Here is a 17,217-nt window from a genome sequence, read left to right as displayed (position 1 = left end):
TACAATATTTAAAAACATTATATATAAAATATTTATGTATCTGTATGTGTATACATTTAACAAAATATGTACATTGTCTATATGCTGGACACCTTAAAATGCTAATGAAAGGGATAGAGAGACATACCATGATCATAGATTGGGAAGCTCAACCTAGTAAAGGTATGAATGTTCCCCAAATTGGTCTATGGATTTAATACAATTCTAATCAAAATCCCAGCAGAAATTTTTTGGTAGGTATTCTACCAAAACTGACTCTAGAATTTTTAAGAGAAGACAAAGGAAATAAATCAACTAAAATAATTTTGAAAAAGCAGAATAAAGTTGGGAAAATCACATTATTCAATCTGAAAGCTTACGATAAAGCTACAGTATTCAAGACAAACCACCTTTATTGGCAAAACGAGAAACATAAAGGTCCATGGAGCAGAATAGAGTCCGGAAATAGGCCCACAAAATATAACCAACTGATATTTTACAAAGAAGTGTATGCAATTCAATGGAGAAAGAATAATCTTATCACAAATGTTTACTGGATCAATTGGTGCCCTATCTCTCAACCAGACTGCAACCTAAACCTCACACTTTACACAAACATTATTTCAAAATAAATCATCTATCTAAATACAAAAAATCATCTATCTAAACACTAAAACTCTTGGAAGAAAATATAGAAAAAATGTTCAGGACCTAGGGCTGGGTGAAATTTTTTTTAAATGACACTGAAAGCATTTTAAAAAATTGATAAATTGGACCTCATCAAAATTAAAAATTTTTGTGCTGCAAAAAGGTACCGTTAAGAGGATGATAAGACACCACAGACTAGGAGAAAATATTTGTAAATTTCATATCCAACAAAGGACATGTATTCAGTATATGTATAGAACTCTCAAAACAAACAACTCAATTTTAAAAAGGGCAAAAGATTTGAACAGACACTATCCAGACTCCATAAAAGTAATGATTGTCCTTACAGCAATATGAAATAAGCTCAGCTTTATCAACAGTTTGTTTTGAGGGTGTATTTACCAAGCCATTATTTTATATGCTAAACTGTAACTCCTCAACCAATTTTATCTGATGCTAATTTAATTTCAAATTAAATTAACTCTAAACCATTAAATTACTTTACAGTTAAAAGAGAAACTGTTAATATTTCCTATGTGTTAGTACTGGGTAGAAATGCATCTAAATAAACCTGTTATGTAAAAAATCACTATATATATAAATTTTAGATTTATTTTTCTGAATCTTCTATGTATAAAAACCTATAAAATAATTCTCAGCGATCATAATTATTCCAAATGTTTGTGGGGTTTTTATTGTTTGTTTTGTTTTTGTTTTTTAAAAATGGAGTCTCACTATATTGCCCAAGCTGGTCTCAAACTCCTGAGCAATCCTCCCACCTCAGCCTCCCAAAGTGCTGGGATTACAGGCATGAGCCACTGTGCCCAGGCTTCAAATGTTTGTTTTTAATAGGAGTGGTTCTATAGGTCATCCTTCTTATTTTCATTTTTGAGAAAATTATCCAGATTATTCTTCATTGACTATAAATTGGTTCTTTGTTTTAATATCACATTTTTACTCTCTAAGAAGAAATTGAGGTGCTATAATTCAATACAGAAATTAGTCAATGAATATGGGAAGTGAAAGAATACTGTAGTCTGACAGATATAGATAGAAAAATACCAAGCATTTTATTTGAGTTATTATAATTAAAAGAAAGAGAGGAAATATAGTTGGTACAACACTAAGCTGGTTTTCTAAGACAGAGTTCATGCAAATACACGTTGTAACAAAAATCTTTTTTACCCCAACTCCTTTGCTCTATTCTTATGAAGAAAAAGCTAAGAATTAAATATTTTGTTTATATTTTTAAATATGAAAATAGAACTCTAGCAAAAACTAATATATAAAAATTCTACTATCAGTAAACGCAATACAAAGCAATATCTGGGTTTTTACAGAAGATTGTTGTTTCTCTTTTTCCACAGGGAAACTGTATAAAAAGAAAGAAGCAAATACGTATTCGGTATAAACCTTCTCTTTTCCAGCATGTGGGTATACATTCATCATTCCCTGGAAAAGAACGATATGAAAAAGTAAGATTTTGAAATGTAACTTTAGTAACATACGATATTTTATAAACTTATAAAATACGATTTAGAAAAAGAGTGGTGACATAAGAGACTATAAAATATGGTTGCTTAAGCAGAATTCATCTTATGGTAGAACTGTATGTTGTGAAGAACATTTGTAAATTAAGCAATCATCTTTTAAAGCCCCAAGTTATCTATCATGGTAAGAAGAATTCAGCCTACATAAACTATTTTGCCTTACTGTTCCCAGTCGTGCAATTCAAAGAAGACTAAAAAAGTGTTTTGAAAATTATAATAAAATTCACTATTTTAGTCTAAAATTCAAAATTATACTATAATATTTCAAAAATAAAATCCTTCTACTATTTAATTTAAATGTATCAGAATTTTTATTTCAGATCTCTGTTTGTTTTACCAGATGAAGAAAAATTTAGCATTGCTTGGTTTTTAGTCATTCTTAAAATTTTGCATCATTTTCAGATACAATATTATTGATAATTGACTCAGCCCCCTAGTGTAGTAGAAGAAACAAAGATTTCAAGGTCAAAGCACCTAGTTTTCAGTCCTGGTGAACTAGGGAGTACATATATGATACTGGGCAAGTTCTAACACTCCTCTGAGCTTTCTTCATCTATAAAAGCTTCAAAGAGTTTAAATGATCCTTAAGATTTCTTCCACCCTCGACACCTCTACCTTTAGTGTCTTTACACTATGAAAGAAATGCTTGCTTTAATCCTTTGACAACTGAATGAGAAATAGACATATACATCTTCCCATCATTCATGACTCACCCTCTTTCTGCTTTTTCTGCTTTGTGTATTGTAATGCATGATTTGGAACCATGCCTAGAACATAATGTGAAGTCAGTAAATGTTAGCTGTTGGCTATCAAGCAAGGTGGAATCCAACAAAGAAAATGTGCCAAACAAGACAAATATGTGCCTGGAATAATGAAAACGTAACTGTTGTGAATCTTTGTGCAAAAAATCACACCATCAGAATACATAGCTGTAGATATGATGCAGAAATAAATTGGTCTATACCATTCTCTTTTTCGACGCTATTATAATGCGATTCTTTCATTATACTTTTTGGCCAGATATGATATTTTAACCTCACTTTTGTAAATTCATGGCATATTAAGGAAATGTAGACACAAACATTCATATTTTGATGTTATAATGCTGGCTTTTTTCCTTTTTTATACTTGATACCACACAAAATAGAAGTCAATAACAATTTAAAAATATGTCAAATGTGTTTATATTCAAATTATTTTTAAAATTTTTAACAGGATGTTTATTATTAGGAGTTTCATGCTTCTAAAGCTTCTTTAAAAAGTATCAAAATCATTCTTTGGAAATAATGGCATAATAAGGATTAGACTATTTCTCAAATTTCTTAAGAGACTACATCATAAATACTTAAAATACTAATCCTTCAATAAAGTGGTAAGTATAAGAAAATTGATATATAGACATCAGATATTTATTAATTTTATTTTAAATTACATTCTATGAATGTTCAACTTTTATTACTGTGTTTCCCTTAATATTCATTTCTTTAAGTCTTTTTTAAAAACTTTTAGATAAAATGTGTTCTTTAACCAGTTAAATTTTGTTTTACCCTTATGATAAAACTTGTTTTTTTGAGAAGTAGTCTCGCTCTGTCGCCCAGGCTGGAGTGCAGTGGCGCGATCTCGGCTCACTGCAAGCTGCGCCTCCCAGGTTCACGCCATTCTCCTGCCTCAGCCTCCAGAGTAGCTGGGACTACAGGTGCCCGCCACCACGCCCAGCTAATTTTTTGGTATTTTTAGTAGAGATGGGGTTTCACCATGTTAGCCAGGATGGTCTCTTACCTTGTGATCCGCCTGCCTCGGCCTTCCAAAGTGCTGGGATTACAGGAGTGAGCCACCGTGCCCAGCCATGGTAAAACTTTTTAAATTGTAAGATAAATTTTCTACAGTTTTATTAAGCGGAAAAATAATTTTATTTATCTCTAGTCATCCAGCTTGTAGTTCAAAAAATAATAATTTAATAAAACAAAAATATGCCCTTTTAGTGATGAATTTTCTTAGTTTTTAAATTTTTTGAAATTTGCCTAGATTGTCAGTTTAAATGCTGTTTATCATTTCATATTCTAGGTCTATGATAAACATAAAAATTTCTTTTGGAAACAACTAACATATTTCCACATTGGTTAACAAAACCATACTTTCTGAAAATTCAAATAAAATACTTAAAAGAAAGATTTTTCTTAGTTGATAAGCTAATATTGTGTATTCTATAATTTTCTACTTCTCCATTGTATTCAAAAAGTCATTTTCCATTTATTACAGTGCACTGGGCATAGGGCCAATTGTTTAAATGTACTGCAATTAAGGTTGCCAGATAAAATACAGGACACCCAATTGACTTTGAATTTCAGTTAAATAACGATTTTTTTTTCATGTATGTCTCATTTGTTTTGTTGTTGTAGTAGTTGTTGCTAAATCTGACAAGCCTAGTTGGAGGTGATGAAGGGACAGGGAGTAGAAGGATACTGCCCATAAAAATGCTTTAACTGAAAAGAATACCACACACAGAGAAGAAAGGATCAGCACAAGAACTCCAGCAACTCAAATGATCAGAGTGTCTTCTGTCCTGCAAATGACCACACTGGTTCTCTAACAAAAGCTCTTAATCAGGCTGAGATGGCTGAAATGACAGAAATAAAATTCAGGATATGGATAGAAATTAAGATCTTCAAGATTCAGGAGAACGTTAATACTTGATCCAATGAATCTAAGAATCAAAATATAACAATACAGGAACTGACAGATACTTGATCCAATGAATCTAAGAATCAAAATATAACAATACAGGAACTGGCAGATACTTGATCCAATGAATCTAAGAATCAAAATATAACAATACAGGAACTGACAGATAAAATAGCCAGTATAACAAATAATCTGACCTGATAGAGCTGAAAAACACTCTACAAGAATATCCTAATGCACTTGCAAGTATTAACAGTAGAATAGACCAAGTTGAGGAAAGAATCTCAGAGCTTGAAGCCTGCCTTCCTGAAATAAGATAGTCAAAATAAACAAAAAGAGTGAAAAAGAATAAACAAATCTCCCAGAAATATGAGATTACGGAAACAGGCCAAATCTATGAATCACTAGCATCACTGAATAAGACAGGGTTGGAAAGCTGACAACTTGGAAAATTTATTTCAGAATATTGCCAATGAAAGCTTCTCCACCCTTGCTAGAGAGGACAACATTCAAATTCAGGAAATGCAGAGAATCCCTGCAAGATACTAGAAGATCATCTGCAAGACACATAATTATCTGATTTACAGAGGTCAAAATGAAAGAAAGAATGTTAAAGGCAGCCAGAGAGAAAGGGCAGATAACCTGTAAAGGGAACCCCATTAGGCTAGCAGTAGACCTCTCAGTTGAAACCCTGCAAGCCAGAAGAGATTGGAGGCCTATATTCAGCATTCTAAAAGAAAAAAATCTTCAACCAAGAATTTCATATCCAGCCAAACTAAGCTTCCTAAGCAAAGGAGAAATAAGATCCTTTTCAGACAAGCAAATGCCGAGAGAATTCATTACCACCAGACCTGCCTTACAAAAGCTCCTGAAAGGAGCACTAAATATGGAAAGGAAGGACTATTACTGGCCAATGCAAAAACACATTTAAGTACACAGACCAGTGACATTATAAAGCAACCACACAAACAGGTTTGTGTAATAAGCAGCTAACAACACAATGACAAGCTCAAATGCACACATATTAATACTAATCTTGAATGTAAATAGGCTAAATGCCTCACTTAAAAGACAGAGTGGCAAGCTGGATAAAAAAGCAAGTCTTCAAGAGATTGGTATGCTGTCTTCAAGAAATCCATCTCACATGCAGTGACTCTTAAAAGCTCAAAATAAAGGGATGGAGAAAAATCTACCAACAAATGGAAATCAGATAAAAGGCAGGGATTGCAATCGTAATTTGAGACCAAACAGACTTTAAAACAACATCAAAGAAGACAAAGAAGGGATTACATAATGGTAAGGGGTTCAATTCAACAAGAAGAGCTAACTATCCTAAATATATATGCACCCAACTCAGGAGCACCCAGATTCATAAAGGAAGCTCTCAGAGACCTACAAAGAGACGTAGACTGCCACACATAATAGTGGGAGACTTTAATACCCCACTGACAGTATTACACAGATCATCACAGCAGAAAATTAACAAAAGATATTTAGGACCTAAACTCAACACTCGACCAAATGAACCTAACATACACCTACAGAACTCTCTGCCCCAAAACAACAGGATATACATTCTTCTCATAACCACATGGCACATACTCTAAAATTGACCACAAAATTGGACATAAAACAATCCTCAGCAAATGCAAAACAAAACCTCAAAATCATACCAACCATGCTCTCAGACCAAGTACAATAAAAATAGAAATGAAAACTAAGAAAATTGCTCAAAACCAAACAATTACATGGAAATTAACCTACTTCTGAATGACTTTTGGGTAAATAATGGAAGCAGAAATTAAGTAGTTCTTTTAAACTAATGAGGACAAAGGTAAACATTCCAGAATTTCTGGGACACAGCTAAGGCAGTGTTAAGAGGGAAATTTACAACACTATATACCCACATCAAAAAGCTAGAAAGATCTCAAATTAACAATCTAACATCACAGCTTAAAAAAACAAACAAACAAAAAAAAAACCTAGACAATTCAGAGCAAACCAACTCCAAAGCTAGCAGAATACAAGAAGTAACCAAAATCAGAGCTGAACTGAAGGAGACTGAGACATGAAAAACCATTCAAAAGATCAGTGAGTCCAGGAGTTGGTTCTTTGAAGAAATTAATAAGACATATGGACCACTAGCTTAATTGTAATAATGAAGAAAAGAGAAAAGATTCAAATAAACACAATTAGAAATGACAGAGGAGACATTACCACTGACTCTACAGAAATACAAATAATCATAAGAGACTACTATGAACACCTCTATGCACACAAACTAGAAAATCTAGAAGTGGATGAATTCCTGGACACATACACCCTCCCAAGACTGAACCAGGAAGAAAGTGAATCCCTGAATAGACCAATAACAAACTCCAAAACTGAATCAGTAATAAATAGCCCACTGAACCAAAAAAGCCCATACAGATTCACAGCCAAATTCTATTAGGTGTGCAAAGAAGACCTGGTACCATTCCGACAGAAACTATTCCAAAAAATTGAAAAGTAGGGACTCCTCCCTAAGTCATTCTGTGAGGCTAGCATCATCCTGATACTAAAACCTGGCAGAGACAAAACAACAACAAAAAAAACTTCAGGCCCATATCCTCAATGAGCATCAACGCAAAAATCCTCAACAAAAACCCAGCAAACCAAATCCAGCAGCACATCGAAAAGCTAACTCACCACAATCAAGTAAGCTTTATCCCTGGTATGCAAGATTGGTTCAATACACGTAAATCAATAAATGTGATTTGTCACATAAACAAAACTAAAGACAAAAACCACATGATAGGCTTTCAGTGGTACTGGAACAAAAACAGACACATAAACCAATTAAACAAAATAGAGAGCCCAGAAATAATGCCACACATCTACATCATCTGATCTTTAACAAAGCTGACAAAAGCAAGCAATGGGGGAAAAGACTTCCTATTCAATAAATGGTGCTGGGATAACTGACTGGCCCACGCAGAAGATTGAAACTGGACCCCTTCCTTACACCATATATAAAAATCAACTCAAGTTGGATTAAAGCTTTAAATGTAAAACCTGAAACTATAAAAACCCTGAAAGATAATCTAGGAAATACCATTCTGGACACAGGAACTGATAAAGATCTTATGATGAAGATTCCAAAAAGAATTGCAATAAAAACAAAAATTGACAAATCAGATCTAATTAAACTAAAGAGCTTCTATATAGCAAAACAAACTATCAACAGAGTAAACAGACAACCTACAGAATGGGAGAAAATATTTTTAAAAACTATGTATTTGATAAAGGTCTAATATCCAGGATCTGTAAAGAACTCAAAGTTACAAACAAAAAACAAACAACAAAAAAACACAAACAGATGATTTTTAGAAGAAGACATACATGCAGCCAAGAAGCATATGAAAAAAAATGCTCAGTATCACTAAGTATTACAGAAATGCAAACCAAACCCAAACCACAGTGAGATACCATCTCACACCAGTCAGAATGGCTATCTTTAAAAAGTTAAAAAATAGGGTTGGGCACGGTGGCTTATGCCTGTAATCCCAGCACTTTGGGAGGCCGAGGTGGGCGAATCACCTGAGGTCAGGAGTTCAAGACCACCCTGACCAACATGGTGAAACCCCGTCTCTACTAAAAAAACTACAAACATTAGCTGGGTGTGGTGGCAGGTGCCTGTAATTCCAGCTACTCTGGAGGCCAAGGCAGGGGAATTGCTTGAACCTGGGAGGCAGAGGTTGCAGTGGGCCAAGATTGCACAATTGTACTCCAGCCTAGGCAAGCAGAACTCCATATCAATTTAAAAAAAAAAAAAAAGGCAAAAAGTCAAAGATGCTGGTGAGGTTGCAGAGAAAAGAGAACACTTACACAGTGCAGAGTGTAAATTAGTTCAACCATCATGGAAAGCAGGGTGGCAATTCCTCAAAGAACTAAAAACAGAACTATCATTTGACCCAACAATCCCATTGCTGGGTATATACCCAAAGGAATACAAATTGTTCTACCATAAACACACATGCGCACATATGTTCCTCTATTCACAATAGCAAAGACACAGAATCAACCTAAATGCCCATCAGCGATAGAGTGGGTAAGGAAAATGTGGTACACATGCACCACAAAATACCGCATAGCCATAAAAAAGAATGAGATCATGTCCTTTGCAGGCACATGGATGCCACTAGAGGCCATTATTGTTAGTAAACTGACACAGGAAGAGAAATCCAAATACTGCATGTTCTCACCTATAAATAGGAGCTAAATTATGAGAATCACATGGACACAGAGAGGTGAACAACAGATACTGGGGCTTACTTGAGGGAGGATGGTAGGAAGAAGGAAAGGATCAGGAAAAATAACTATGAGGTACTATGGTTAGTACCTGGGTAGCAAAATAAGCTGTACACCAAACCCCCGTGACAAAAATTTACCTATATAACAAACCTACACATGTACCCCTGAGCCTAAAATAAAAGTTTAAAAAAAAAATGTTTTAACTGAATTACTACTTAAGGTCATGCCCTTGACTTTTATTTTTATTTTATTTTTATTTCTTTATTTTTTTGAGATGGAGCCTTGCTCAGTTGCCCAGGCTGGAGTGTAGTGCTGTGATCTCGCCTCATTGCAAGCTCCGTCTCCCGGGTTCACGCCGTTCTCCTGTCTCAGCCTCCCGAGTAGCTGGGACTACAGGCGTCCGCCACCCCACCCGGCTAATTTTTTTTGTATTTTCAGTAGAGACAGGGTAACACCATGTTAGCCAGGGTGATCTCGATCTCCTGACCTCGTGATCCACCCGCCTCGGCCTCCCAAAGTGCTGGGATTACAGGCGTGAGCCACCATGCCCGGCTGACCTTGACTTTTATTAAAGGATGATATGTTAATACTGTATGACATTTTTGCGTTTTCTTCAAAACTGTTATTTAAATTTTTATGATTCTCTTTTGTGTGAAAATACATGGAACAATTCTCTTTTAGAATTTGATGCTAGGAAAAGATATTTCTCAAAAAACTGTCATGATTTATTTGGTTTTGTGTGGGGTTTTTTCCCCTTTTAGTAACAAGAAATTCAAAACTCATTTCATATGATATGTAGTATCCATATAATCTTATATTAAAACCAGAATTTCTTCAGTCCTCATTTTATATTTAATTCTGGCTTTCTCTTATATATTATTATTAAAGGATTATTGTGTTTTCACTTTAAATTACCCTAAATCTTTTCTATATTTTTATTTTATGTTATAAAAATCAAATAAATGAGTTAAACTATTTGTACATTACCTACAATGCTTTGTTGGCTGCAATGATAGTCTGACTATACAGATTTCCCTAGAATCCCACAGATGGAAATCTGTTTTCAATCATTTTAACAGCATGAGAGTATTAAAATTGGCATTGTCTAATATATCTTAAGAATCTTATCTTCTCCTAATATAAAGTTATCTTCCCTATATTAAACGGGTGGGTGGTGTCAAAGAGGATACAACAAGGAGATAATATGATTAAGAAATTGTGAAAATAATTTCATCTTTATGAATTAATATATTATTTCTATATGTTATATTTTTTATTTTTATTTCAGAAAATATGAAGATAAAGAAGCATAAGAAGAAACTCCATAATACCTGGAACCTCAGATAACCTTGATTTCTAATGGCATGTTTCAGAAATTGTAGTAATAAAAATACATAATTATCTAGCAGATAAGTAAACAATCAATAAACTAGTAGACTTGAAAGTACTAAATGACTTCTTACGTCAAGAAAAAAATAGAACATTGATTTATATTGCTTTTACCCTATCGCAATTTAATTTAAAAATACTAAAGGCAGGGGAGATTTTTTTTTAAATTAAGAACCATACTTTATTGACTCCAATAGTGAGACCATCACATAATTTCAATGAACAGTTAAAAGTTCAAAAGCTTGCTATTGTCGCGGAGAAGTTTTGGGTGAACTGGTATATGCTGTTACCCGTTTTGTTAAGACACAAAGAAAATAAAGAAATAGAAAGCACAAATTTAAACAAGCCTGGATCTGACAATGCCACAATGTCTTCTTATCTTTTAATAAATGCATTTAAAACTACACACTTATCCCTATGTGCCATTTGAACTGATTATCAAACATCTTGATACATATGTATTTTGATAGTCATTTAGTTCTAAAGATTTCATAGTTTCTCTCATTATTGCCTTCTTAACACACAGATTATTTGGGAGTTTTTTTCCCAAATATATTGGTTTCTCCATCTTTTATTGTTAATTTCTAAATTACTTGCATAGTGGTTATAGAACTTTACCTATGTGATAAAATTTTGAGAAATGTTGTGAATCCTTATGTTCCACATGACTTTGGAAAGAATGTATAGTTTCTGTATACTCCCTTTTAAACATGTTATATTCATTTGTTTTTAAAAGTGTTGGTTTTGTGCTTTAAAAATATCTTTTAAAAATATTCCTATCTATTGAGTGCAAGATTCTCTTATATCAGGTTTTTTAATTTGGTCGTTGAAATCTTTTCACTCCTTACTAATTTATACATGGTTGATCCATCAGTTTCTTACAGGGGCCCATTAAAATCTATTTTTCTTCTTGATGTTATTTTATAAGATATTATTTATTTTGAGCAATAATAAGCGATATTTGTTATCCTTTAATCAAATATTGTGAAATTCTTCATTTCACATTGTTGCCTTATTCTTGAGTGCCAAGATCTCACACATTCGCCTTGGTGTGAACTGTATCAGATACCAATTTATAAAGAGAATATGAAAGATGAACTACTTCTGTGTCTCCATTTCATTCTCACTTTTGAGAAGAAAATAAGATATTGTATGTATGTTACAAAGATTTTAAATTTGACTTAAATTTTGAACTTTGGAAATTAAATCTGCCAGAGCATAGTCCCAGATAATATGAAGAATTGAAACAAAGTCCCAGAATAGTATTTCTTGAAAAGAGCAACATTCCTTGAAAAGGTGCTTACTTGGACTTCTTATCCTGTTGAAGACTAGAACAAAATACCTAAACGATGGCACCATAAGCTAGGATAAATATATAAAAAGCCTTTCCAACATTCTGCTGAATGTCAAGAGAAAGCTGAGATGATTCCAAGGGAATGCTGCTGCAGTGCTCAGAGGCATTTGAACCCTGACTGAGATACAGTGAGAGTGAAAGATGCTAGAAGAAACAAGGGAGAAGAAAGTTAAAGACAGCCTTAAAAGTCCAAACCAATTACCACAGTCCCTGAAGAAATTATTCATGATTAAGAGTATTTGGGTGGTCAGCACAAAGTATTTCTAGAAAATATTTCTAATGTAGCCAGAAGAGATGCCCCCTAATTTCCATCCTCACCCCTGCTGTTTGCAAATGTGGATGTTTGGAGGATATCATTTACCACCCATGGTCATTAGTCTGAGATACATGAGGAAGGGGAGATTTGGAGAACCCCAGACACGTAATATAGAGTAGAGCAGAGCAAATAGTGCTTCATTGGTTGGTTTGAGCATTTGTTTTATAGCATTTATGCTGATTTTGCTTCATTAAAATCACTCTTCTTCAAACCTACATGAAGACAAATGATGATGTATAATAGATAAGTTTTAGAAACCAGATTCTCCTGAAATCTTTTTTCATAAAACAACTTTTGAAGCAAATAGAAGCTCTGCAAACATTAGAGATATAAGTAAAATTATCTCTATTGCCAAAATTTCTCTCAAGTATTGAGATAAAAAAGCCAAGAACATCTGTATTATTTGTTATTGACTATATGAGTAAATAGCAATGTACAAATATTACTACTAATAATTAGTAATTAATAGAAATAGTCAATGTGGCTCCACTCTTGAGTAGAGGAGAAAGAGATACCCTCTACTAACATAGGTGTGTAAAAATGTCTCAGAGTTAATTGTGTATTTTTGCATAGAACTTTCACCCTGTGGTAGGATTATGACAATTGTGAACAAATTTACCAAGATAAATCTGGGCAGGCATTCCCATGGGAACACATCTCTTTATGTTTCCTTTTTTAAAAAATAGCCTTGGTTTACGTTTTTAGACACTGCGTTCATTTTAGTGGTAGCTCAGGTGATGAATTATGAGAAAATTTATATAAGCTGACAGATTTTTGTTGTGCTGATATTAGTCTTCTTTCTATAAGCCCAGATAAAATGTATAATTTCTTAGAAAACAGTTTACCAAAATTAATGCCAGAAGAGGCAGAAAACTTAAACTAACCAATTTTCATAGAAGAAATAGAGAAAATTATCGAGAAAAAACAAATGATCACAAAGAGACACCAGATCCAGATGACTGCACAGGGAAATTCAACCCAACTTTTAAAGACCAAATAGTCCCAATATTTTTAAATTGTTTCAGAGCATGGCAAATAAGGAAAATTCTCAAATTATTTTAATGATGTAAATATAACATCAGTACCTAATCATAGTAATGGTAGCACAAAAAAAAGAAAAGTAGAGAGCAACATCATTTATGACAACTGATGCAAAAATCCAAAATACGATTTAGAAATAGATTCCCTAGCAACACTTAAAAAAAAAAAAAAAAACACCACACCATGACTTGATATTTATACGAAGAATGCAAGAACCTGTTAGGACTCTGTTAGGAAACCCACTATTAGAGTGCACAATACTAATAGGACTAAGAAGAAAAATCACATGGTTACCTCCACAGATGTTTAAAAAGCCTTTGAAAAAGTTCAACTTATTTCCTATAAAAAAGTAAAGAAAATTGCAATGAATTGGTTCTTAACATGTGGAAATAAACACTCTCATACACTGCTTGTGGGAATAAAAAAAGATACAATTCCATGTATCTACAAAACATCCCAGCCATTCCACTCCTAGTTATTCAAGAGACTTAAATAACTCTGTATTAGGCATTTTTTGTATTACTATAAAGCAATATCTGAGACTGGGTAATTTATAAATAAAATAGGTTTAATTGACTCATGGTTCTGCAGGCTGTATAAACATGGCACCAATATCTGCTCAGTTCCTGATGAGGGCCTCAGAAAGTTCACAATCATAGCAGAAGGTGAAGGGGAGCCAGCATGTCACATGGTGAGAGCAAGAGAGTGAGAATGGGGAGGTCCCAGACTCTTAAATAACCATAACTCACATGCACTAACTGAGAACTCACTTATCACAAAGGAGATAGTGCTAAACCATTCGTCAGGGATCTGCCACCATGATCCAGTCACCTCCCACTCGGCCCCACCTCCAACACTGGAATCACATCTCAACATGAAATATGGAGGGGACACACATTTCAGCCATATCAGCATCTTTATAACAGCCAAAAACTAAAAACAATCCAAATGTCTATTAAGAGATGGATGTATAAACAGTTTCGTATCTGTATGGTGGAATACCACTGAACAATAAAAAGGAGCAAACTATTGATGCACACAAACACATTCATGGATCTCAGAATCATTATGCTGACTGAAAGAAGCCAGACAAAACAGAGTACATCTGTATAGTTTCATCTATATATAATTCTACAAATGGCAATCTAATCAATAATGACAGCAAACAAATCTGTGATTGCTTAGGGATGGGGCAAGGAAAATTTGGGGGTGATTAATATGTTCATTATTTTTGTAGTGTTTCTTGGGGGTATATATGTCAAAAGTTATCAAATTGCATGCCACTCAATATGTCACATTGCAACTAAATATTTTCCTGAAATTTAGGGTTAATCCTGTCACTCTGCTGTTTAAAATAATCTGACGGTTCTATCTGAAGAATACAGTTTAATTATCTGCCTTGACATTCAAGCTCCTCAATAAACTGGCCCCAATGTACTATTCCAGAATCATTTTCTGACATTCACTTTCATGCCCTCTACGTCTAACTACAATGGACTAGTTTCCATTCTCTGGATACTTCGTGCTGTGACCATGATAGCCAGAATGTCCATTTCTGTGCCTTTGTCACACAGTTCTAATGGCACTTCTTTGATGAAGTTTTCTTCATTTAGGAAGAATGAGTAACAACATACTTTATGCTCCCATAACATTTTGTCTATGCTACTATTATATAATTTCTCATATATTATAGATATTTGGTTATTTGTCTATTTCCCTAACTACATTATTAGCTATTTGAAAGCAGGAGCCATGTGTTTGTCAGTCAAAATTTTTGCACACTGCCTAGGACACAGAAGATGCTCAATAAATGTTTGTTAATACTTCTAGTAAGAAGTGAATAAAAGTACATGAGCCTTCCACTCTGAATTCTTATTAATATATTCATTAAAATAGGTAAATAAGTACCCCCTGAAACAACATTCCAAATTGAGAATAAGAATTAAACATATATCAGAAACTTGGAGTTTTACAAATTTTCACATCAATGGGTCAGGTTAATGATCTATTTAGCTCACTTTCTGAGCTAAAACGCCAAGACTAGAAGCAAGAGTAGGACTTGGCTGATTTAATGATAGCCGCAAACAAGGAAGGTCAGGAGCAGAAGCAAGCAGAAAGGAAAGCAGGGTCCCAATGTAAAAGGCAAAAATGTCCTCATGAAAGCTTCTTACGGAAAAGCTTTTCTTTGATGCTTTATTTTACCTTTGTGTGCCAATTACATTAGAATCTAGTGGTATAGGAAAAAGCCTGTACCTGATCTTCAATGAGAAGAACCATATGTGATGGCATTGGTGTACTTACCACTAGAGAGGAAGCCTAGTGAAAAGCTTCATCCTTCCTTCCTCCAGTTTCTTGTCAATGCCTTTCATTGGCTGACTCCATAGAAACCATTAATGTCATCCATAAAGGCCACCTGCATGGCTCACAGAGCAAAGTGAAAGAGGATAGAGACTACATATAGTGGCATATAGTGGGGCAAACGGAAAATATCTAGCATATTTCACTCCCTTTGTTAGCATATATTCTTGTTCATATATCTCGCCCTGGTGAAAAATGTATTCACACAAAATCCCCAGTAACATATCATTATGAGGTGATGCCAAGTCAGTTATACTCTTACCTGAAACCTAAAATCTTAGCTACCACCTGTGCTTCCACATAAGTAGCAAAGGGAAAAAAAGGAAGCCAAAGGAAACAGATCACGAGACCCATTCTGAGGTTTGTGATGAGTCCTGGGTTGATTTTCAAACTTCCTTCTTTGATAACTCTTTTATGGTCCTCTTACCCTCTCCCGATTCTTGAATGGAAGGGATAGTATGAAAATTGGTGTGACTCAACTTTTCTTCCTGTAGAATTTGGGTCCTTGGTGGACGTATCTTCCATTGATCAATACAGTTGAGTAAGGACTTACTAAGAAGTGCTGGGTTTTAGATATAGTTCTCTATTGCCCCCATTTTGTAACGGAAACCTAATTTCTCCTTGGTAATCAAGATCAATCACACCGTACACTAACCTTCTTTCCTGCCTACTGGTTAAGCAGTACAGACTGTTAAGAAACAGCCTCAGATTCTAGTTTAACGGAACTGTGACTGTTCCCTCCCCAAAGCGTTCCTCCCTGGAGCACTAGGACCTTCAAACCCACTGAGCTGAAAGTCATGAGGAAAAGAACAAAAATTGTGTTCAGGAGAGGATTTGTTGTAACGTAATTGGCACACTTTCCCCTCACCCTTGTTTCCTACATTGGTCACTAGATTAAGACATAGCAAATCCAGTAGACCAGCACCCCAATCTCCCAGATGTTGTTTTCGTGAGGAGCCATACTGAGTCTTCCAAAAGCCATTCCATGATTCTAACAAGGCAACTTCTTTTAGGTGATGTGGTTCATAGTCAGACTAGTGAATCCATGGGGGTGAGACCATTATTGCAGTTCCTCCTTATAATATGTATTTCTTGTTGGAAGCCATATTGTTTGGGCTACCATGGCAATGGATGAGACATTCTGTAAGTTCACAAATGGTAGCTCTGGCAGAAAGGGAATAGACAAATCCACAATCAGAATGTGTATTTCTCCTTGTGAGGAAAAATAGCTGCTTCTTCCATCATGAAAGAATTCCAGATACTCAAAATACTGCCAGACATCTGCCTGATCCCCATAAAAGATAATTCTAGCAAGAGTTCCGCATTGGTCTCTGCTGTTGACAGGTTAAGAATTCAGTTACACTGGTAGCTAGATCACCCTTGTGAATTAGAGCCCATTTTATTAAATCCATGCCTCCATGGTCACTTTTTATATGGGGCCTTTGAGCTTCCATTGATGACCAAAGAGGCTGATGTGGATATTCTTATCCATCTGGATTTTAAGAACTTCCTCAATGGATACCTGTAGGGGGGCTTTATGTGGAACATACATATCTTCACACTCTGTGCCCACTCCAAGAAACCCATCCATAAACCTCTTACAACCT

The 17,217-nt window shown here is 34.6% G+C and overlaps 1 protein-coding gene across 1 annotated transcript in view; it reads left to right on the top strand.

Moving 5' to 3' along the window:
- MGAT4D (MGAT4 family member D) overlaps window positions 1-11,629 on the top strand; it is a 57,025-nt gene extending 45,396 nt beyond the window's left edge. Inside the window, exons 10-11 of the mRNA XM_025386188.1 lie at window positions 1,995-2,102; window positions 10,441-11,629. Coding sequence (XP_025241973.1) covers window positions 1,995-2,102; window positions 10,441-10,449 — 117 coding nt within the window. The 3' untranslated portion in view covers window positions 10,450-11,629. The remainder of the gene's footprint in view (window positions 1-1,994; window positions 2,103-10,440) is intronic.
- Window positions 11,630-17,217: the final 5,588 nt, after the last annotated feature.

The sequence above is a fragment of the Theropithecus gelada genome, chromosome 5 (genome assembly GCF_003255815.1).
Source record: "Theropithecus gelada isolate Dixy chromosome 5, Tgel_1.0, whole genome shotgun sequence".
Taxonomy (NCBI): domain Eukaryota; kingdom Metazoa; phylum Chordata; class Mammalia; order Primates; family Cercopithecidae; genus Theropithecus; species Theropithecus gelada.
Note: the sequence above shows the minus strand (reverse complement) of the source record. Positions and strands in the feature narration are given on the sequence as shown.